Source organism: Bos taurus, chromosome 7 (assembly GCF_002263795.3).
Source record: "Bos taurus isolate L1 Dominette 01449 registration number 42190680 breed Hereford chromosome 7, ARS-UCD2.0, whole genome shotgun sequence".
Taxonomy (NCBI): Eukaryota; Metazoa; Chordata; class Mammalia; order Artiodactyla; family Bovidae; genus Bos; species Bos taurus.
This window is the reverse complement of record NC_037334.1, coordinates 73005239-73028080: the sequence shown is the minus strand read 5'-3', so window position 1 is coordinate 73028080 and position 22842 is coordinate 73005239. Positions and strand designations below refer to the sequence as shown.

At 36.5% G+C, this 22842-nt stretch overlaps 1 protein-coding gene across 3 annotated transcripts in view; it reads left to right on the top strand.

Moving 5' to 3' along the window:
• GABRB2 (gamma-aminobutyric acid type A receptor subunit beta2) overlaps window positions 1-22842 on the top strand; it is a 293693-nt gene that overhangs the window by 244783 nt on the left and 26068 nt on the right. For 2 of the 3 annotated variants that reach the window (XM_024994535.2, NM_001192760.2), the window contains 2 exons: window positions 3285-3529; window positions 7850-7963. In XM_024994535.2, the coding sequence (XP_024850303.1) occupies window positions 3285-3529; window positions 7850-7963 (359 nt within the window). The remainder of the gene's footprint in view (window positions 1-3284; window positions 3530-7849; window positions 7964-22842) is intronic. The other variant, XM_024994536.2, reaches the window with a different exon arrangement.

The window sequence follows — 22842 nt, the reverse complement described above, 5'->3', positions numbered from 1 at the left end:
TGACTAATCCTTATAAAATATAAAGTTGTTAACTGCTCCACCAGTAAATCTCAATTAAATCAGTATTTCCTTAGCAAAGTCATTTATTTATTCCTTCAACAACATTTTTTGTATACCTACTATGTGTCATACATACGAGGCACTGGAGATAAAACCAGTGCCCTTCTGGAAATTATGTTCTAACATAAAAAGGTAAAAAGTAAATTTATTTTGCATATAACATGCAAATTACATAATATAGTAAACATAAGAAGTAAGCAAAAGAAGGGGAGGGCATACTGGGGGACAGTTTAGCATCATCGGGGTAAACTTCATTCAGTAATTGCCAATGGACAAAGACTTGAAGAAGATCGAGTCACATCAATGTCTAAATGAGTCTATTTCAGCGAGATGAAAAGGCCCCCAGGTAGAAACAGGCCAAAGAGGTGAGCAAGGTGACCAGTAGGTGGGTGCAGATTGAATTTCTGCGTACAGACGTCAGGCAGAGGGAACTAAAAGATGTTGAAGTGGTCTAGGAGCCATCATAACGTCTTTACTTTTATTCTGAGTGAAATTAGTCACTGAGCAAAGTGACATGATTTCACCTATAAAGGAATAACTTTGACCGCTGGATTGAGATTAGATTTTGGTGGTTCTAGGATGGAAGGAGAATTGATGACCTCTTAGACTGAATCAAGTCCCCTGTGATATAGTCTCCTAAAATACTGTAGAACACCCTTGGACACGAACGACAGTTATAATTTATATTTATTTGGTTTGTGATATCCTTTTTCTTCATAGTATTGAAGATACCTTGGGAGAAGGCCCATACCTAATTTTGCTCCAATTGTATCTGTAGTGTCTCACACGGTGAATGGTGTTCAGTAAATATTTGCTGGACACAGTAATGAATGGAACTTGCAAATATCCTGTTATTCCAAAATAAAAGTCTCTTTTCATTTTTATGCCTATTATAGGAATAGTAAGTAAGTTATTTACTTTTTAAAGAAATGTTTAAAATGTCTTTTATGTGAGCAGTTTAATACTAGGTCAGAAACACCTTAACATAAGATTTAGATAAGTAGTGAAATCAGTATTGTCAGTTTTATAATACACATGTAATAGTCATGTCATACAAGATAAGCTCTAGATGAAATAATGAAAAGTGAAATTGGAAAATGTATCAAACTAACTAATACAGAAAAGATATGAGAACTATAAAACACCTAGATCTAAAATATAACCATGGTTTTCTGGCCATGCTCAGAATCAGATGCTCAAATTTATTTTTTCTGTGTCTATTTCATTAACATGTAGACAAACAAGACAAAAAGTATGATTGATCTTATTTGACAAAATTAAATCAGAAAACATATGTTCCTAAAAAAATAATAGAATTGAAAATTAACATTGGGTTGTGTCATTGGGTAGTGTGTTAAGGACACAGGTTTTGGAATTAGAGAGATCCCAGTTCAGATGTTGACTCTACAACTTCACATCTGTGTGATCTTGACTTCTGACTCCTATTTTCATATTACTGTTTTGCTACAAAGCTGGACCTTATCAAACCTCAGGACTTTGAACTCCCAGTGCTTTTATCCAGCATTTCTCTGTCCCTCCAGTTATAGCTTTGAGGGAAACTACTCCCCACTGTTGAAGATGCTCCCTCAGCTGGGCAAAAAATTATAACCTGAGCTAGTATGGCATTTCCCATAAAGCATCGTGTGATACTTCTGTAGTATTAATCTGTGCATTATGTGCCTACATTCCCAACCCCAAAACACGAAGGCTATAGACCTGCTTCCTGTTACTTTCCACCTCTAGTTTCCATATTTTTGCCATCATTTGTTCATAGCATCTATTCATTGATTTCAATATGCATTTATTGATTTCAGTACTATTACTATTATTTGGGGGCTTCCCAGATGGTGCTAGTGGTAAAGAATCCACGTGCCAATGCAGGAGATGAAAGAGACGCAGGTTCAATCCCTAGGTTAGGAAGATCCACTGGAGTAGGAACTGGCAAACCACTCCAGTGTTCTTGCCTGGAAAATTCCATGGCCAGAGGAGCCTGGTGGGCTAGAGTCCATGCAACTGCAGAGAGCTGGTCATGATTGAGCAACTAAACACACACACATACACACACACAATTATTTTATTTCCCCTTCATTACTTTCTTATTCTGAAAGACTCTAAGCTGGTATTCTATTTCCTGTCTTGTATGCTTCCCGTCTGTGCTCCACTCTGGTGCCAGAGCGATTGTCTAAACACAGTTTGTCCCTAATGCCTGTCTGGTTGAAGCTGGTCAGTGGCTCCATGTTGCCTTCAATTTTAAGTTCAAGCTCTGCATTAAGCTCTCTGTATGTGGCTTTCCATTATTCGGGCCTTACTTAATCTCCACTTTTCTCATCCTTCTTCCCATCATATCCTTTAATGTACCCACAATGAATTTCTTGAGATTCTTTTGATGGGCTGTGTACTTTCATCCCCACAAAGCACCTCCCTAAAAAAATTCTCTCCACTACCAGTGCCCTTAGATCTACTATCACTTTTGATCTCCAGGTTTTGGTTGCCTGGGTAACTCCCACTCATTCTCCAGGACTCAGCTCCAAAGGTGGGATTTCCTGATCGTTTCCCTGCCACATCATGAGCTAAATTATGATCCACTCTGTTTTCTCAACTCCTGTCTTACACACATGTCTGCATAGCATTTAATTCGCATCTCCAAGTCCCACACTAGATACATAACTATAACCATAAAGCTATGATTAAAGAAAATGTCCCCAATGATTAATGTTTATTATAAATTAATGATTTATGCATATTTCCTAGGCCTATCACAGGGCTGATATATAATAATTGCCCAGTGTATATCATGTGCTTCCCTCATAGCTCACCTGGTAAAGAATCCGCCTGCAATGCAGGAGACACCGGTTTGATTCCTGGGTCAGGAAGATCTGCTGGAGAAGGGATAGGCTACCCACTCCAGTATTCTTGGGCTTCCCTTGTGGCTCAGCTGGTAAAGAATCCACCTGCAATGCGGGAGACCTGGATTTGATCCCTGGGTTGGGAAGATCCCCTGGAGAAGAGAAAGGCTACCCACTCAGGTATACTGGCCTCGAGAATTCCATGGACTATATAGTCCATGGGGTTGCAAAGAGTCAGACTTGACTGAGTGACTTTCACCCACTCACTCATATATTGTGTGGGATATGTGAAAAAGTAAAAGAGTATAGTTAACCTTTCCAGCTATGATGAAATCAGCAAGCAAATACAAACATTATTATTCTGTCTCATTTTTGCAGGAATTACAACTGTGCTAACAATGACCACTATCAATACCCACCTCCGGGAGACTCTCCCTAAGATCCCTTATGTGAAGGCCATTGACATGTACCTGATGGGGTGCTTTGTCTTTGTTTTCATGGCCCTTCTGGAATATGCTTTGGTCAACTACATCTTTTTTGGGAGGGGACCTCAACGCCAAAAGAAAGCAGCTGAAAAGGCTGCCAGTGCCAACAATGAGAAGATGCGCCTGGATGTCAACAAGGTAGGTTCAAAGGGCAAGCCCTCCTTGCTTCTTAAAGTCATAGAAGAATGCCTGCCATATAGGTTCATGGTCTTGTTAACAAATGAGAAAACTAAAGCCCAGGGAAGACATCATTTGTGATGGAGACATAATTAGGGCCCAAATTTATGACACATTTAGATGCCCTTTACCTTAACACTAGGGTGGCCCAAACTGCAGTCATCTGAGACCACTTTTGTGACTTTTTCCATTTATGAGCAGAATGTGTAGTATTATTTACTTTATGTTTATCTAAATTAACTCATTTTATCTAAATTGATTTATAAAGGAAATTTCATATCACTTATATCAGTATTACTTGCTGGAAGATAATCTTAAACAAAACTACACTATTAATTCTAGGTTATATTACATAGAGGCTATGGGCCTGAGCTCTGCATTCTCTTTGATTTAAAAGAGAAATAAGCAAGTACAGACTTGTGTTAAAGACTCACCAGCAACAAACTGGCACTTCGTTTGTGAAGTCATCAGATGGATAGAAAGAGAAGTGGAAGGGAAAAAAGGAATAACCTTCTAAGTGACAGATAATTAGTTAATGCCTTTCACATTACCACCTAAAATCCTTGAAGCATTTGCATACAAGAGGCCACCATGTTGCTTAAGTCAAGCATAGTCAAAAAACAATTTCCATACGGTTTTAAATCCAACTATTTTTTAAAGCAATCGTTCTCAATCTTGGGTGCCCAATCAAATGACAAGGAAAGTATTAAAAATTACTGAAGCTTAGGTTTCTTCCCTGGAAATTCTGATTTGGTTGTCCTGGGGTATGCCTAAGCATCATAATTTTTAAAATTATCCTAATATTATTCTAATTTGCATTCAATATTTAGAATTTCCATTTTGAGCCTATTGATAGCAGTTCCAATAGATCTTCCTGTCTATACTTCAAAAATACTTCACCTGGCTTCCTGCACTGGTAACTTTCTGCACTGAGCAGAATATTTATGCACATGCTTTCCCTGAGTCCAAATTTAGACCCTTCAAAATATATGAGAAAAACAAGATCTTATTTTAATATATCCCATAAATAGTGTTTATAAAGTAGTACATAATGTGGATTTGATAAATAGCTCATAGTGATGGAACTAAGAAAATGGTAATACTTTTAAGCCATCTGGAATTGTTAACCATCCAATAATTATTTAATTGACATTTTAATATTTCTAACTTCAATTTAATTCCAAGGATAGCATACCATAAATCATCTCTGCCATTGAATTTTATTTGGAGCAAATCCAGTGAAAATTTCTGACTCACTGATATTTTCCATATATCCATAGGTCTGATATTTGATTTTGGACTATTCTGTAAATCAAAGGCATTCCTTTTCCAGGAGATGATATTCATAATAATGCAAATTTTAAGTGTGGCCCTTATAAGTCAGTAAACCACAGGGTCTAGGAAGTTGTCAATCCCTTTTAAATGCTCTCGATTTCAGTTATCGGGATCTGTTAATAGATTCCAAGGTAGCATTATGGCCCTCTCAGGCTATCAAATGAGAGAATGCTTTTTAAATCCATTTTATGATTTTCCTGATAAGAGTAGCTTTAGTAAAGAAGAGAAAATGAATAAATAAATAAAACTATCTCATAGGACTGCAGTTTGAAATGAGACTCAATCAATTGCCTAATGCAAAGCTAACTTAAGATTACATCTGATCTCTTTTTACTTTCATCGACCCTATTTTTTACTTATCAATTTGCATTTAAATGATACATTTAAGTACCAGAGAGTGGCAGTTTTGTTGCAAACTGAACCTGGAGAGCTTCAGACAGTTTTAAATTCAGTGTACAAGATGGAGGCAGGGAATGGTTCAATGGGCAGGTACCCCATAGTGATGCAGAACCCATCCTCTTGGCTAATGTTGGATTTGCAATTCAGAGCAGAGAATGTGAGAGAACAAAAAAGATATCAGAGTTCTTCTAGTGCAGTGGTTCTCAAATCACAGGCAGTTTTGCCCCTGGAAGAGTATTGACAATGTCTGTAGAGGTTTCGATGGTCAGAACCATGAGGAGGGGATTATCACTGGTATCTAGTGGGTAGAGGCCAGGTGTGCTACTGAACATCGAATAGTGCATGGGACAGCCTCCGCATGACAATTATCCAACCCAAAATGTCAGTCTTTCTGAGGTTGAAAAACCCTGTGCTAGTCCAATCCTCTGGTTTCCAACTTGAGAAAAATATAAGATGCTTGCCCTGTTCTTAAAACTCTTTAGCATAAATTGTATGAGTTGTTTCTCTGCTTTCTCAATCAGCATGCATAACATCATGGTTTCAGAAGTTACCATTTAGCACAAAGTTCTGAACAAATATTTTGGAGTCAGATTTGACATTTACCATTTAATAGTTATATGATAATAGGCCAAAAACCCTCTTTGACCCTTCAGTTTTCTCATCTGTAAAATGGAGTTGTCCTTATTCAGAAGTTATTATGAAGTTATGATAAAATGTAGAGAGAATAGCATAGTTCTAAGAATATGATTGGCACTATGTAACTGATGAATATTAATAAAATTATAAGCATGATTATTTTAATAATAAAATTTTCAGTCTCCAGTCCTATTGGTGGTACTTGCCTCTGCATTTTACATGCTCTGATATGTAGGATGCAATCCCATCTCTAAAACAAGAGTATCATCTAGAGGAATGTTTCACATTGGAAATTTTAAAATCAAAGCAAAGAAATCATTTTTCAACAGACACTAGCTATAAAATCTGTAACAGACCAACCAAAAACTGTATCAGCTATTTCTTAGGCCAGAATACTTACAGCCATTTGATTAGATTTTAAAAGGTAACTATCTAATACCAGACTCCTTTTTTTTTTTTCTTAGCCCAGCATGGAAGGTTAGAGGAGACCCACAGAGGACCCTGATTGCACAATGCTGTCTTTCTTTTTGGCATTATGAATAATGCTATTTTCATTCTTATCAAGAATGTTCCTTCTTTTCAACTGTAATTCTACAGTCATTTTTTTTTTTTTTTAAAGCTCAGGCACATATAATCAACTAAGTATTGTTGGATGCTCTGGAGAAATCAGTCATGAGGAGAAGGATTCACTTTTACAGGTTCTTTTGATAGTTTTTTAAGAGACAGAGGCAGCATGTCAGATAATCTAAAGTGATTTTTAAACTATTCTGTGTCCTGATGTCAGAGGGGGATGAAAATGGGAAGCCTAGCCAGGTGGGAACCCACTCACTGGTGCTCAAAATTGTACTTCCAGTTTTCTAATCTCTGTATAAGCTTCATGTAAGGTCTTATTTTAACAAGAGTACCTGCAGCTCTTAGAACAATCCTTAGCCTTGTGTTTAAACTGATGCAAAAACTAAGGCTCTTAAGGAAAATGAAATATCCGAGGTAGCATAGCAGAGTTAACAAGATTCTGAGGCCATCTAGGTTTTCCAGTCCTTATCCAATAAAATTTAAAAGTCGATTCCACATTATCCATATTTTCAGTTCAGTTAACATCACCTAAAATAAACCTTTCTGTCTATACACAAGAATCCATAACTGACAATCACTATTACTTTCACAGTTGTCTCCATGTGACAAATTAAATTGTAAAATACTAAGATTTTAAAAAACAAACCTCAAACTAGTAAGAGTTCTACTGAATATTTTTCCCACGCATCTTTAGAAGTAGTTTAAAAAAAATGCAGTATCTTTTTCAAATGTTAGGAAAGTCCTCCTGTTACACCTTGCATTCTTCTATTTTGTGTGTGTGTCTGTGTGTGTGCTTGTAGAATTTTCTGTTGATAATTTCACCCACTTTTCTTGTCTATGCCTCCAAGTTTTAGCTCTTTTTTTCTTTTAAGCTTTATGTTGTTTTCTTGTTTATTTTTCTGCCAATAACTAGATACATATATTTTTGAGAATGTAGTTACTTCATCTTTTCAGTACCATTATTCTTGGATATGTGAATTGCCTGCAGTGTCCTTATTGTATTGAGAAACCCACAGCCACCAGTTTTCCAAATAAAGCTGTGCTGAGAATATCTCTATCGGGGGGACATCCTTCATTCTGCATTCATGGGTTTTATGAGTCTCTAAGTTGTCTTTTTCATTGAACCTAAGATCTTTTAAATTTATTTATTTATAATGTTTGGAATTAGATTTTTAAGTGATAACGTTAAAAAGATATAACTAGAAGTCCTAGTTTCTGTTAAGGTCGGTCTTTCTAAAGGCCAGTAGCATTTATCTATATCCAATTTACTTTAACCACCAATCCTAATCTAGTGGCATCAGTCGACTTAATTAGCACATTCTCTACTTTGTCTTCCAGATTTTTTATAAAGATATTAAACAAAATGGGACCCAATATCGATCCCTGTGGGACCCAACTGGAAACCTCTCCCCAACTAGACGGACTACCAATTACGATTTCTCTCTCTATACGGTTAGATAGCGAGTTTTTAATCCATTTATTTGTATTTCTGTTGGAGCCAATTTGTTTAGCTGTTCCCGTTAAAATAATGTATGGGAGTTTTTACAGATAACCTATGGACTTGTATCCATAGAGACGTGGGGATGTGTTAAACGTTTTCATGGGACCCTAATGGGATTTTCTTGGGTTTTTGTTTTTTTTTAATGTAGTTATGATGAATCTAAACTGCAGTGTTCCATTCAGTCATTATTGTTGTGCTAAAGAAAGAAACCAGATGGATCATGTTTTGAGAGCTCCTTTTCATTTGTATTGAGAACATGGAGTGTCATTATATGCCCCGGCCTTTCTTAGTTTTCTTGTTGTGTTTCTTCTGGTTGTTGGAATAGGTGGAAAATTATAGTCCCTCCCTAGGTTGGCTCAGAATTCAGGAACCTATATTTTTCTGTCCTAGATTATTCATTTGTGTCTGAGAATGTTATGTTTGCATCAAGTCCTTATTTCTTTATTATTATTTATATTTTATAAATAAGTATTATCTCAGCAGGCCCAGTGTTGCTATAATGATAGAAAAGAGGCAGTAACTGAGATTGTTTTTTGTCAATGCTCTTGACTTACATGAACTCCAAAGAAAGTCCACTGAGGGCTAAAACTTGGAGTTTGGTTTCTGAATCCTGACATGTTTACACGTCTTAATTGGCAAACTGTCGTTCACCTTGCCCTCCCAACTGGAGGAGGGAAAGGGGGATGATAATAGTCACCATTCCAGATTATCATCGCCTATGTGTCTCTCAGTTTTCTTCTATTTCTCGATGAGGCCACAAATGGTACTGAATCTGTAAATCTTTCCTATGAGGACTTGATGCCAGATGAGTTGTCATTACTATATCTTGAAGTATCATGTTCTTCCTTAGTTTTGTGCCTCTAACCCCAAATTCCTTGATTCCTCATTGTTACTGCCTTTCTGGTGGGAGACAGGTATGGTTAACCTCTTAAATTGCTAGTTTGCTTTGTTATTTTAAGTTGCTTTTTAAACTTTGTTACTTGGTGTGTTATACATAGCAAAGAGTCTGATAAAGGGTACCAGGTAGATTCCAGAAGAAGAGATGTTTGAAACTTCATTACTCAACTATTTTAGTTCTAATCCCCTACTATGCCTATTCCCTTAGGCTGTGGTGTTGCTGCTGTTCTTGTTTTTAACCGAAGCCACTATTGTGGAAGTGGAAGTAGACTGATTTGATTGGGCAGTATTCTAGGCAGAATGCTAATCATGTAGAAACATGTCTGACAGAGTTTGGGCTTATAATGAAAATGGTTGAAAAATACTGTATTTTTCAAAATCAGAATCAGAGTATACTTCATGATTCGTCTTTGATTTACACTGGGTTAAAGTTGCATGAAAATTCAGGAATCGCCTCAGATTATGAGAATATTTGAAGGAAAATGTGCCTCTTTGGTGCTCTTTTCAACTGATGGCTTGAAAGAGTTAATGATACTCTCTGATGCTATGACGTGGACCCTCATGTGTCAAGGACTCTTTCTAATTCATAAAACAGTATGTTAAAAGGAATGATTTACATTGAAATATGAATCTTAATATCTTCTGCATTTATGGTTTTTTTTTTGTTGGGTATGTGTTTACTCTGTCCTTTGAATTCTCTTTTAAGTTCATGTTTAGAGTATGAAATAAGGGTCAATATTCAAAAGTTTAAATATTGAGCTATTAAACCTTTCACCTGAAAAAGTGTTAAAATGTATTTGACAATCCTTAGAGTTAGGAGGGTGCACCTGGATGATGGTAGCTGTTAGACTGAACTGGGTTCACAGCCAGGCATGGCCTTTTATGAGCTGAGTAATATTTCACTTGTTTAACCTTTCTATCCCTCAAGTTCCTCAGCTGAAAGCTGAAATACTAATTTTTGCTTCATGGGACCACTGAGAGGATAATTTGTTGAGGTCTTATACAGTACCAGGCATAGAGCACTCTATAAATAGTCACTGTTCTGGGGATGGTAGCAGTGTGTATCTTTCCTAATTTTTATTTTGTTAGATCTACTACGGTTTTATGATTATGAAACTAATTCTTGGCCATGCTTTTTTAAAAAAATATGCAGAAGGCTATGAAAACCTCCAGGGTTGACACCTTGTTAACATTGCCCTTTTTTCATTTAGTCCCATACTTTTATATAAATAATTATGCTCTACTATTGAATGTATGCTATTTTCTACGTACCTTTTTTGTGTCTTTAAGTATACAGCGTTTCTAATAACCACAAACTATTTCCTTGAATGTACCAGGATTTATACAACGAGCACCTGTTGTTAGACGTGCATGGTTTCTAAGTAGTTTTCAATTATAAACAACTCAAATAAGTGTTCCGTTACTGACATGTTTGTACACCATTGATTTCTAATACATTTCTTAAAGTGAAATTTCTGAGTCAAAAAGCATATGCCTTAAAATTATGATGCATATTTCAAATTGTTCCCTAGAAACGTTCTACTGTGGTTTATATACCTACTATGAGAGTGTGGCGGTACACACACATGTGCACACACACACACACACCACCCAGCCCTTAAAATGATGAAAAAATAGAAAACTGATGTCTGTTTTCTGTTGTAAAAAGTGTTAGAGAAGTTGAGATATAAGAATCCAAAACCCATGTGCAGTTTTCTGTGTCCAAAAGCCATAGAGGATAACATGTCAATGGAAAAGCAAAATAATCAGTACCCAACTACAACTTAAACTCTGCAGAGAGACAGAAATGCATAAGGAGAGCCAGTAGTAGGAAAAGCCTATAGAAAAAGTCTGTCTCAAAATAAAGCATCTAAACAAAGAAGCAGCATGGCAGCTATACAGGAAAGCTCTCAGACGACATACTTCTCTCCCTCTGTCTCTCTTTCTCTGTCTCTCACTCATTGGTGGAGACAGAGGAACTCAGCATGCAAAAGATAATGACTCTTTATGGGAAAAAATACTTCAGGATATATTAACACTTTAATTTAAAAGTGTTTTTCTTGGAAAAATTGAAAGAGGGAGGAGGGTTCAAGATGGGGAACACATGTATACCTGTGGCAGATTCATTTTGATATATGGCAAAACCAATACAATATTGTAAAGTTAAATAAAATAAAAATTTTTTAAAAAAGAAAGAGAATATGAAACAAAAGGCCAAGTATAAACAATTTTCTTAGACACTAATTAAATCTAAAATTCTAAGAAAGAAAATCAGTATGGCAAAAACATCAAGGCAATACCACAAAGTTCAGGCTATAGAAAACCATGTCAAATACAGAAAAAGAAAAAAAGAGAAATACAGATAAAAACCACTTAGAGAAAACAATAAATATACAGGACAGGTACAGCAGAGTAAGCATACAGAACTGCGGTTTTTGTGAAATATAGGATGAAACAAAAAGAAAATAGAAAAAATATTTAAATCTGACATCATTAACTGATTATAATGATGATGATTAATATTTCTTGAATGCCATGTGTCTGCTTAGACACTCTACATATCTTGTTATGACATAAGTCATTATTACCCTATGTTGTGAAAAGTGAAAGTGAAGTTGCTCAGTCGTGTCTGACTCTTTGCGACCCCATGGACTGTAGCCCACCAGGCTCCTCCACCCATGGGATTCTCCAGGCAAGAATACTGGAGTGGGTTGCCATTTCCTTCACCGGGGGATCTTCCCAACCCAGGGATGGAACCCAGGTCTCCCGCATTGCAGGCAGACACTTTAACCTCTGAGCCACCAGGGAAGCCCACCCTATGTTGCAGTTGTTATAATTTTATAGATGGTGAACAGAGGCCTGGAGAGTGTAATTAATCTTCTTAAGGTTGGATGACTAAGAAATGGTTGAACAGAAATTATGACCAAAGGATACATTCTAACTACTATGCTATACATTATGTTTATACATACCAGTAATGAAATTAATCATTAGGCATAAAGGATATACTGAGTTCTGAGATAAAAATTATATAATACCATTGCTACTTTATTATGTTCCTTTAAAATTACTTAAACTTTCAATCAGAAAAAGTGAATGACCTATGAGGAAGGGAAAATAAATCTGAAACTACTCTACAGCAATATTAAATTTTATAAGACAATGGAAAAAAATGTTACAGAGTTTGGAGGGGGAGAAAATATAACAGAGAATTCCATGGACTGTAAAGTCTGTGGGGTCACAAGAAGTTGGACACAACTGAGCGACTTTCACTTTCATTATTGGTATTATTTCAAGGCAAAAGAAGGACAATCTATCCTTAGTATGCAAAATCTAAGGGAACAACCAAAGAAAAATATTATGGCGTAATTTTAAAAATCTGGCTCCCAACAGAAGATAGTCAAAATAAAGAACTTTAGAATAGAAAAAGTTAGTATATGCTAGTATGTAGAACTGAAGGTAGCATGTATAACTAAAACTCTATGACTCCAAAATTTAAGTTAGAAATAAAAGATAACTGAAATATTTTTTAAAAATATCTTTTAAATTAACATAGATAACTTACACAACTATGTTTTTTAAAGGGTCTACCATACACTACCTTAGGGTCATCTGAGATGTTTGGTTAAAGACTAACTTCCCCCTGAAACGTAAGTCAAAATGTTGAGTAAGAATGGTGAGGAATTGACCTTTCCATTTCTAAGAACTTTTGGTGTTACACTAAAGCATGAAATCTGAGCCATTATGGATGAAGAAGAATCAAGAACTGATAATTCATCTTATAAAACCTTAGAAAATCAGGTAGAAATAAACAAAAGAGAGATGCAGAGCAACATTATTTTCTAGTTAAATATGAAGTCAACCTAAGTGCCCATCAAAAGACAAATAGAAAAAGAAGATGTGGTGTATAGAGTAGAATATTGCTGATCCATGAAAAATGAAATATTGTCATTTATGACAACATGGATGGATATAAAGGGCATTGTGCCAAGTAAAATGAGTCTGACAGATAAAAACAAATACCACATGATCTTACTTGTGGAATTCAAAAAACAAATGAACAAATAATATGAAAATATACCCATAGATATAAGATTAAACAGCTATTTGTCAGAGGGGGAGGGGTGTCTGTACTCTATGGACAGAATAGCTGAAGAGGATTAAGAGGTACAGACTTTGATTTATATAATAAATAGGGAGGGTACAGACATCATAAAGGATATTGGTCAATGATAACGTAATACCTTTGTAGGAGCAGATGGTCATTAGCCTTATTGTGGTGATAATTTCATAATGGAAACAAACATCAATTCATTATGTAGGGCATCTGGAACTAGCAAAACATTATGCAGGTGGTGCTGTGGTAAAGAATCCACCTGGCAAAGTAGGCGACACAAGAGATACAAATTCAATCCCTGGGTTGGGAAGATCCCTTGAAGGAGGAAATGGCAACCCACTCCAGTATTCCCTGTGGGATAATCCCATGGACAGAGGAGCCTAGCAGGTTACAGTCCATGGGATCACAAAGAGTCAGACACAATTGAACGACTGAGCATACACATGTCAACTATATTTCACTGAAAAAAAGATACAGATAATGTATGTAAAGCTAGACATCAGAATAAGGATAAGGACAACTTAAAAAAAATGTAGAGTAGAAATTAAGATGAATGAATGAAGACCATTGTCTTAACTATTATAACTAAAACATATATCAACTCACATATTAAAAGAATAAGATTCTTAAATCAAGAACTAAACCCAATAAAAAACTATTTATGGAGAAATATAATAAGTAAACTCAGACAAAAACAAATGAAGTAAATATAAATCTAAAAAAAATGAAGATTGAATATTTTTACTATATAAGGATGACTTGAAGTTAAAAAATATTGATTGAGAAATATAATTATTGTAATCAAAATCAAAGATATAATCATTGGTTTATAACTCATATAATTCATAAAACTAAAATTGAAATAGCATCCAAATAAATTTGAATGATTGAAAGTAAAGAGACAAAAATGACAGAAACATTACCTAAGTAGTATATTTAATAAAGTTAATTAGTTGTATAAACTTATTTTTATACAGCTAAGGAAAAGGCTACCCACTCCAGTATTCTGGCCTGGAGCATTCCATGGGGTCACAGTCCATGGAGTTGCAAAGAGTCAGACATGACTGAACGACTTTCACTTTCATGTGTCAAAGATACAATAAAAATTAATTTGCAGAACATTTGGAAAATAATGGCAGCTTAAAATATTACAGAGTTAATTCTAAGGGATGTGGCTAAAATAGTTAATAGAAAGTTGTAGTTTCAAATAAATCTCTAGTAACTAATTTTAGAAAGTAGACATATATAATTCAAGAAGTTAAAATATCAACCAAATATCTTAAAGAAGAAAGAAATAATTTATACTGTAAATTAACAAATTAGAAAATTAAATAATTTACAAGTAAGTCAGTTACTATTTAAAAAGTTAAGTACAATCAGGAAGTAATTGACCAAGGAAGAGCTTATTAAAGAAGCCAATAGGGAGCCAATATGGATATATCACAATAGACATTTTTTTTTAACAGCATGATAATCATATAAAAAGATGCAATTAAAAGAAAATTATGTGAATGTTAGAAAACATGGTTAAAATATATGATATCCTTAGAAATTATAAATGATCAAAACTGAGCCTAGGAGAAAGAGAAAACAAAAACAGATTAATTACCAAAGATAAAACTAAGATAATGGACAGAAAAACATAACTCACATTGCAAAAGGTCAACTGTCCTAGAAAGTTTCATCAATCAGTCCTGTCAAATTTTCAAAAGCAAATACCTCCATGGGTATTAAACTCTAGCAGATCCTAGCAGGGAAAAAAAAAAAAAAAATTGCAAATGATTTAGAGAGTGGTATAACATCAATAAGATGCCAAAACCTATGTAAAAAAGAACAAAAGTACATAAAGGCAACTATGCATCCACTTCACTAATGAACATCAGTGGGGGAAAATAATAATTCTTAAATTAACTTTTCACATTGAATCCAGAGAATACAAAAAGCAAGCTAAACACATAGTGCAACTTCAAAATAAAAATGTATTTACCATATTAATAAATTGAAGAGGTGACAAGATTTTCATCCTTTTAGTAGATACCAAAAGGTTTCAAAGGTATCTATTGAAGTCAGTATTCATTCTTGGTTGGAGGAGGAAATAGTAACCCACTCCAGTATTCTTGCCTGAGGCGTTCAATGGACTGGGGAGCTGTGGCGGGCTGCAGTTCAAGGGATCGCAAAAGTTGGCCACAACTTAGTGACTAAACAACAACAATAACAATTCATTCTTGATTATAAACATAGAATCCTTTAGGAAATTGGGGAGTAATGACTGCTTCCCTGCTATGGTTTCTCTATCTATCTATTTAACCAAAGGCTCTATCTCTTACCTCTTGTCTAAACGTGGGATAGTAAAGGCAGAGACAAGAAGTGAATCTCACCATCACCACCATTATTTAACTTTTTCAAAATTATTAGCCAGTGAAATTACATGAGAGAAAAAAATTTAGAAATGAAGGAAAAATAATTTTACCCTTAGCAAAAAAAAAAAAAAAAAAAAAATTAGTCAAGCAAAATCCAAGAGACCTGAGAAATACCTTTAGAAATCATATGAAAAGTTAGAAACATTTCCATAGCTTTTCTATATAAAGAGTGTATAAATAATAATTAAAATATAAATAGGAAAAACAGAACCCTTTCCCCAAAATGTATTTAAGGAAAGAAAACTTTATTTAAAAATAACTGATTTTTTTAAGGTAGCATTTTAAAGGAATCTGTTCTTTCTAAAATATTCTGAGTGTAGTGTAATCTCAATGGGCTTCGTTTTTGGGTTTTGTTTTTTTAATGGTTTGTTTTTGAAATTTGAAACAGCAATTCTAAAGTTTGTTTGAAAGAAAGATATATAGGAAGACTCAGGAAAGTGAAAAATAGAAAAGAATAGCTCTACTAGAAATTTAAATAAATTAAAAAACCACAGTGATTAATGTAGTATAGCACTGAGTCAGTGCTGGCTAAATAAAGAGTAAGAAGATGAGTTAGAAATATAATAAAGTTCTTCATAATAGTATCATTTCACATCTTGGATACATTTGAGTTATTTAATAAATAGCAGTGACAACTGATGACCATTGGGGGATGTTTAAATATAGTACCATTTAACTAACCCACCCTTTCCTCTAACTTGTAGCTGTATCTAAGGTCCCAGGTACAACACAAGTAACACAATCATTACTGCATTATTTTGATTTTGCTTTCTGTTTTTGTAGTGGCTACATTTGGAGGATATAGGCTAGTAGGAATACTTTCTTTCACTTTATATCTTTCTATATTGTTTAAACTGTTACGAGTATATATTACTTTTTAAATTTAAGAAAGTTTATGTATGTGTATGTATACATATTCTTATCTGATTTGCCAATATGATCCTATAATCTCCTATAATCCTTTATTATATTCTCTCTCTCACATGCAGACAAGCTCCCCATACCTTCCACATCGATATATATATATACACACACACACATATATATACACACATACCACACACATTTCCTGCTTTTCCCAATGCTTCCTATATTACTTAATCAGATTAACTCAAGGTAATTACATATAAATAACACATGCTCATTTCTAATGGTTATTCTTTATATTCTAATAACAATTGCTGTCAGAAAGGAAAAGAGAGAGAAGAAAGACCGAAAGAGGAGGGCCTGGACTGCTTAGTAATTGCTCTGGGAGCATCCAAGCCCATGCTTTCCTGCTTTCTCATCGATGCTGTCACCAGAAATTCAAGATTCCAGTGACACAGTTAGAGATCTCAGATATTTTTTCCAGGCTTAGATGTACCTGTAGCAACAATGTTCACAGCTTCCTGCAAATATAGCTCCCTATCAAAAAATAGTAATTTTCTAACAATGCAGTGGACTGAACCTCAGGAAACTCAGTATTCAAGTTTCACCTCTGACACTGAAGCCATATTTGTAGTATCAGAGAAGTCACCAGTCTTATAAAATAAAGGTGTAGTCTCCAAGTTCTCCTCCACCTTAAAAATAGTATAGTTTCAGAATGTTTCTGGAATATTCTGGCCTGAAATTCATTAGTTCCATAGCTGGCTTCCAGTTTAACCTATTATCATTTATTTTGCCACAAGCAATTGCTTACTAATTTAAAATTTACAGATACTTACACAGAGTACATATCAGGCTCTGTGGTTAAAAACCATTGTCTTTAAAACAAGTTTCCTTTTGAAAACAATGTGAACAATGTTTATAAGGAGAAATATTATAAAATAACTTTCTTGGATTAGGAACAACTAAAAGTACTTTATATCCAGCTCCTGTTCTAGAAATTACTCATCTAAAAAGGTATATTTCTTATATTGAATTAATTAGGATGTAAATTAAATAGTGGAAGTGGTTCACATGGTAAAGAATCTTCCTGCAATGCAGGAAACCCAGATTTGATCCCTGGGTTGGGAAGATTCCCTGGAGAAGGGAATGGCAACCCACTCCAGTATTCTGGCCTGGAGAATTCCATGGACAGAGGAGCCTGGTGGGCTTCAGTCCATGAGGTCACAAAGAGTCAGACACAAGTAAGCGACTAACACTTTCACCTTTTCACAAAAGTAAATAACCAATGAGGCAGATCCATTAGATGATGATCATGTGCCTCAGTGGAGTATTTATGCTTTTTCAATGTGCTTCCTGGGGTACCTCATTTAATTATCTCAAAAATCAGCAGAAGCACAGAGGCTAGATATAATCCCCATTCTGTAGATGAGAAAATGGGACACACCTGGAAAGTCATCATCAGTGAAAAATTGTCAGGACCAAAGCCCCTCGAGTCTTCCTGTCATATTCTTTGCTACTGCAAGGTGAGTTTCCCTGTGAATTCCTTCTGACTCAGTGAACCTGGTCATCTCCTGACCTGCAAGGATGCAGACGCTTACTATGACTTATTTCCCTCAATTAAGCATTTCCTAGAGTGAGAATCATTCCCAAGGAATTAAATTTTGGAGAATACTTACTCTATCAGAATGCCCAGGTCACCACTGCTGCTGCTGCTGCTGCTAAGTCGCTTCAGTCGGGTTCGACTCTGTGCGACCCCATAGACGGCAGCCCACCAGGCTCCCCCGTCCCTGGGATTCTCCAGGCAAGAACACTGGAGTGGGTTGCCATTTCCTTCTCCAATGCATGAAAGTGAAAAGGGAAAGTGAAGTCGCTCAGTCATGTCTGACTCTTAGTGACCCCATGGACTGCAGCCTACCAGGCTCCTCCCTCCATGGGATTTTCCAGGCAAAAGTACTGGAGTGGGGTGCCATTGCCTTCTCTACTAACCAAGACTTAATCAATAGCATAAAAAGTTCATATGTAACACTTTGTAACTTTTCACATTGCACAGTAATACTTTAGCTCTTTGAGTTCTCTGTTCCATTCTAGAATTTGAAAATAGGACACTATTATGTTACCTTGTTGTTATATCAGTGCTGGAAATCAAGCCCACTTTGCAGTGTTATTAAAAGTCTTTCCAGAGCAGCATGCACTAGTTTTCAGTTTTTAAAGCAGATTCACTTATTAAAGCACCCCAAGTTGGTATGATACTATAGGTATTTAATTTCTTTTCTGATTTATAAATACCCATCAATAAATGTTCAGTTGATAGAAATCTCAGATTCTAGGAAATAAAGTAACAATCCTAGTACCATGAATACAACTATTACTGAGAAAACATTGGAAAGATTATAAGCTGTTGAGAAAGAGAAAGAAAACTGAGTGTTCCATGGGTAGCTTGGGGAATCAAGCACTGGCATTAAATTTTTATTAACCATATCTCTATTAATATTAAATTATTTTGTTAGGGAAAACAAACAAAGCTGCAGTACCTCCAGCAACCCTGTGTTCCTAAAGAAATTAGGAATATTTTATAGCCTCTTCTGAGAAGAGGTTTGCAGGATTGCTTGATGCTTGTTTAATTTTGGCAAAGAGCACCTGGGGAGACATAACCAAAATGGACCCTGACATCATTTTGAAAACTCCCCCAGCAATAAACAAGCTGTCTCTTTGCCTCTCAACATTTCTGCTAGCTTCTGCTGCAGAAAGTGTCTGGGAGCTGGACTGGCTTCAAGGGCACCAGTGAGTCACAGGATGCTTGCCTTGACTCCCTACAGGGAGGGAAGCACCTCTGAGTTGTGGAGGCCAAGCCTGCTAACCCCTGAGAGTGCACTGAAGTAAGAAGTCCTCAACAGTGAATACTGCTTTAGAGCATTGCAAATTTCCCTGGCCCATCCTCAGCCCAGGACCACAGGATTGATTTTGGTTCAGCACTTTCAAATGTTGATCCCCCGAAGTCAAAGCCATGGCTTTCAGCTACACTCTGCTCCTGTCATTGTAGGCAGCTGCAAGATAACTTTCAGCTTCTCATAAGTAAGACAGATTTGGAAAGAACATCACAAATGTGTTGATCATTCAGCAAGTACTTTGCCAGGTTCTACTCCTGGAGGGTCTAATGATGAAGAGCATGGGCAGACCTAGCTTAGTCACTTATACCTGATTTTGGATTTGAGACAGTTCTGAGTTCAAGCCCCAGAACTGTTCCTTACTAACTCTGTGAGCAAGGGAAAGCAGTCTGAGCCTCGGTTTCCTCAATTGTAAGTTGGATTCGGCAGTTCTACCCTCAGAAGATAGTTTTAAGGATTATGGAAGTACATGGAAAATGCTTGGCTGGCTGAGACTAAGTGTTGGATAGCAGTAACTGTGATGTGATGTGGACCATAAAAGGGCTCACAAGCACCATCCCCTCTTAGTCTGCTGGGAGAGTCAACTGCCTGTATAATATTCCTCCAAATTGTACAAGGTAATTTCAGAATGAATAGAACATGTCATAGATGATGCATCCCACTACATCTCAGAGGAGAGAGGTGTCATGTTCTGATGCCTGTTCAGGAAAAACTTCACAGAGTGAAAGATGCATTCCATTTCAAAAGGAGCAAGGAGCTGTTCCTCCCAGACAGGTTCTACAGCTATGGTATAACAAGAATAGTGGAACCCTTGAAACAATATTGAAGGATCCTTTTATTTTATAAATGACAAAACTGATACCCAGAAAGGAGTGACAAGTCCAAGGACACACAGCAATTTACGAGCAAAGACCCCAGTTTTTTGTAGCATAACCTGCCCATTGCACAGCACTGCTTTTCATTCCTTGATTTGACAATACATGATAGTTTGACCTACATCCTTACTCAGTCTCTCACATTGTTCCAACTAAGCTCTGAGAAAAGTTGATAAACAGGAAATCATTCTGGTCCATTGGAAAAAGCTTTTTGCCTGCTCCTACCTACTGTGTAACCTGGAGCAAAATACTCCCCCATCTGAACTAGTACTAATGTCTTCTCAAAGTTGACATTTACCAAGAGCTTACAGGTGCTCTACTTCAGTTATCCCTTACCATCCACTGCCCCATAGCAGTGTCTTATAGGGACTTATCCATGGGGACTTATCCGATGCCTGTTCAGGAAAAACTTCACACAACACTGGAATCACTAATACTCTAATAAGCGCTGATCCCCAGCCCCATCACTGGAATTACTGAATCAGAAATTCTGGCAGCCTAAGAATTTTAAGTGTAGCCAGATGCCCAGATGATTCTGATTCTCATAAAGTTGAAGCTTGCTGATATACTAGGTGCTCTTAGGTACTCTTATAATTCTCTAAAATCCTACTAAAGACAAAAGCGGAGGCCTAGAAAGAGGTAACATATTCAGCTCAAATGGTAAAGAATCTGCCTGCAATGTGTGACCCCCAGGGTCAGGAAGATCCCCTGGAGAAGGGAATGGCAACCCACTCCAGTATTCTTGCCTGGAGAATTCCGTGGACAGAGAAGCCTGGAGAGCTACTGTCCATGGGGTTGCAAAGAGTTGGACATGACTGAGCGACTAACACTTCTAAGAATTTACATTGTAGCCAGCTTCCCAGATGATTCTGATGCTCATAAAAGTTTGAAGCTTGCTAATATACCATGATCTCATAACCCTTTAAAATTCTACTTTAGACATAAGGAGAGGCCCAGAGAGAGGTAACATATTTAGGCACATATCTCATAAGTGGCAAATTTAGAATTTGAATCCATGTCTTTTTGTTTGTTTTGTTTTTGAGGATTTTTAATATGTGACTTCAAGTCCAGCTGAGGTTTTATTCTTTAGCCAAGCATCCCAGATTGACAGCTGAGCTTGAGATTCTTCCCTATTTTTCCAAACTCATAATTTTCTTCATTTCTCAATTTAACCCACAGCCAATGTTTTGTGAAGTTCAGTCACTTTCATTGTTTATCCTCATCTGCAGATCTCAGAGCTGATGGTCATCAGGTGTTAAAATGGAACAGAGATGTCTGACAAGGTGGTGTCATATTAAGAGCAATTCTTCTAACAAGGATTGGGTTGTGAGGGTGGCTAGTGCACTGGTCAGTTCTCACTGGGGTAATTCACCACGTAACTGGCCTTCAGACTGCAGTTGTACAAGGGATGTCTGGCTGAGATGGATGTCAGGGTTTATCTCCAGTTCAGTCTTCCCCTGAGAGTTAGTTGGTTCCTTGGTTGTGATTCACTGGATATTCTTAAAGGGGAGCTCAAAAATCATTACTAGTTATCTCCTGCATCCCTTTACTGTACAGAGGATGGAAACATCCTTTAACACATTTGGAGAAACACCCAACCTTCATGGAAAAATGGCCTTTTTAGTTTTAGAAAATCCTACAGTTTTTGACATTTAGAACTTTAAAGGATCTAAGAGATGATCTACCCTAGTGCTTCTCAATTGTGCGTAAGGTGGCACTAGTGGTAAAGAACCTGCCTGCCAATGCAGGAGATGTAAGAGGTGGCTGGTTCAAGTCCTGGGTCGGGAAGATCCCCTGGAGCGCAGGTTGGCAACTCACTCCAGTATTCTGGCCTGGAGAATCCCATGAACAGAGGAACCTGGTAGGCTATAGTCCATAGGGTCTCAAAGAGTCAGACACAACTAAGTGACTGAGCACGCATGCACGCACACTTCTGGTTAAAGGGCAGATTCTTATTTAGTATGTCTAGGGTGAGACTTCAGATTCTACATTTCTGACCGAGTCCTGCTGATGCCAAACCTGCTGATCTCTGCTGCTGCGTGTCCGACTCTGCGACCCCATATACGGCAGCCCACCAGGCTCCCCCGTCCCTGTGATTCTCCAGGCAAGAACACTGGAGTGGGTTGCCATTTCCTTCTCCAATGCGTGAAAGTGAAGTCGCTCTGCACCACCCTTAATAGCAGGGACCTCACCCAGGGAAGATAAATGAGTTACACCTTGAGGATCAGACTTGAACAACTAATGATTGTGTCTTGAGAACTAGACTAAGGATTCCGTAGTTGACTCTGGGACCAACTGGTCAATTCCCCAGGTTACCAAAGGCTTCAGAAGAAACTTCACCTCAAAAAAGTCTCTGTTTTTTTTTTTTTTTAATTAGCACTTCTTTTTACTTGTAGTTGCATTTTTACAACATTTTTTAATTTCTGAGTTTTTGTTAATTAGTTTTTTTTGAGGTATATTTGGCATAATATTGTATTACTTATAGGTATACAATGTCATGGTTTGATATATGTACTTATTGCAAAAATGATCACCATAGTAAATCCAGTTAATATCCATCACCCTACAAAGTTATATTTTTGTGATGTCTCATTTTTATATGTAGAAACTGAAACCCAGAAATGTCAGTGACTTGCTCAGGGTCATAGTATCAGTTAGTGGTAGAGATGGGACTAAATTAAATGTATCCTAGATTTCTCTCTCTGAGCTGTACATTTTAATCACAGATTACATGTGAAGCTGTTTTAAAGTATCTTTCCTCAGTTCTAT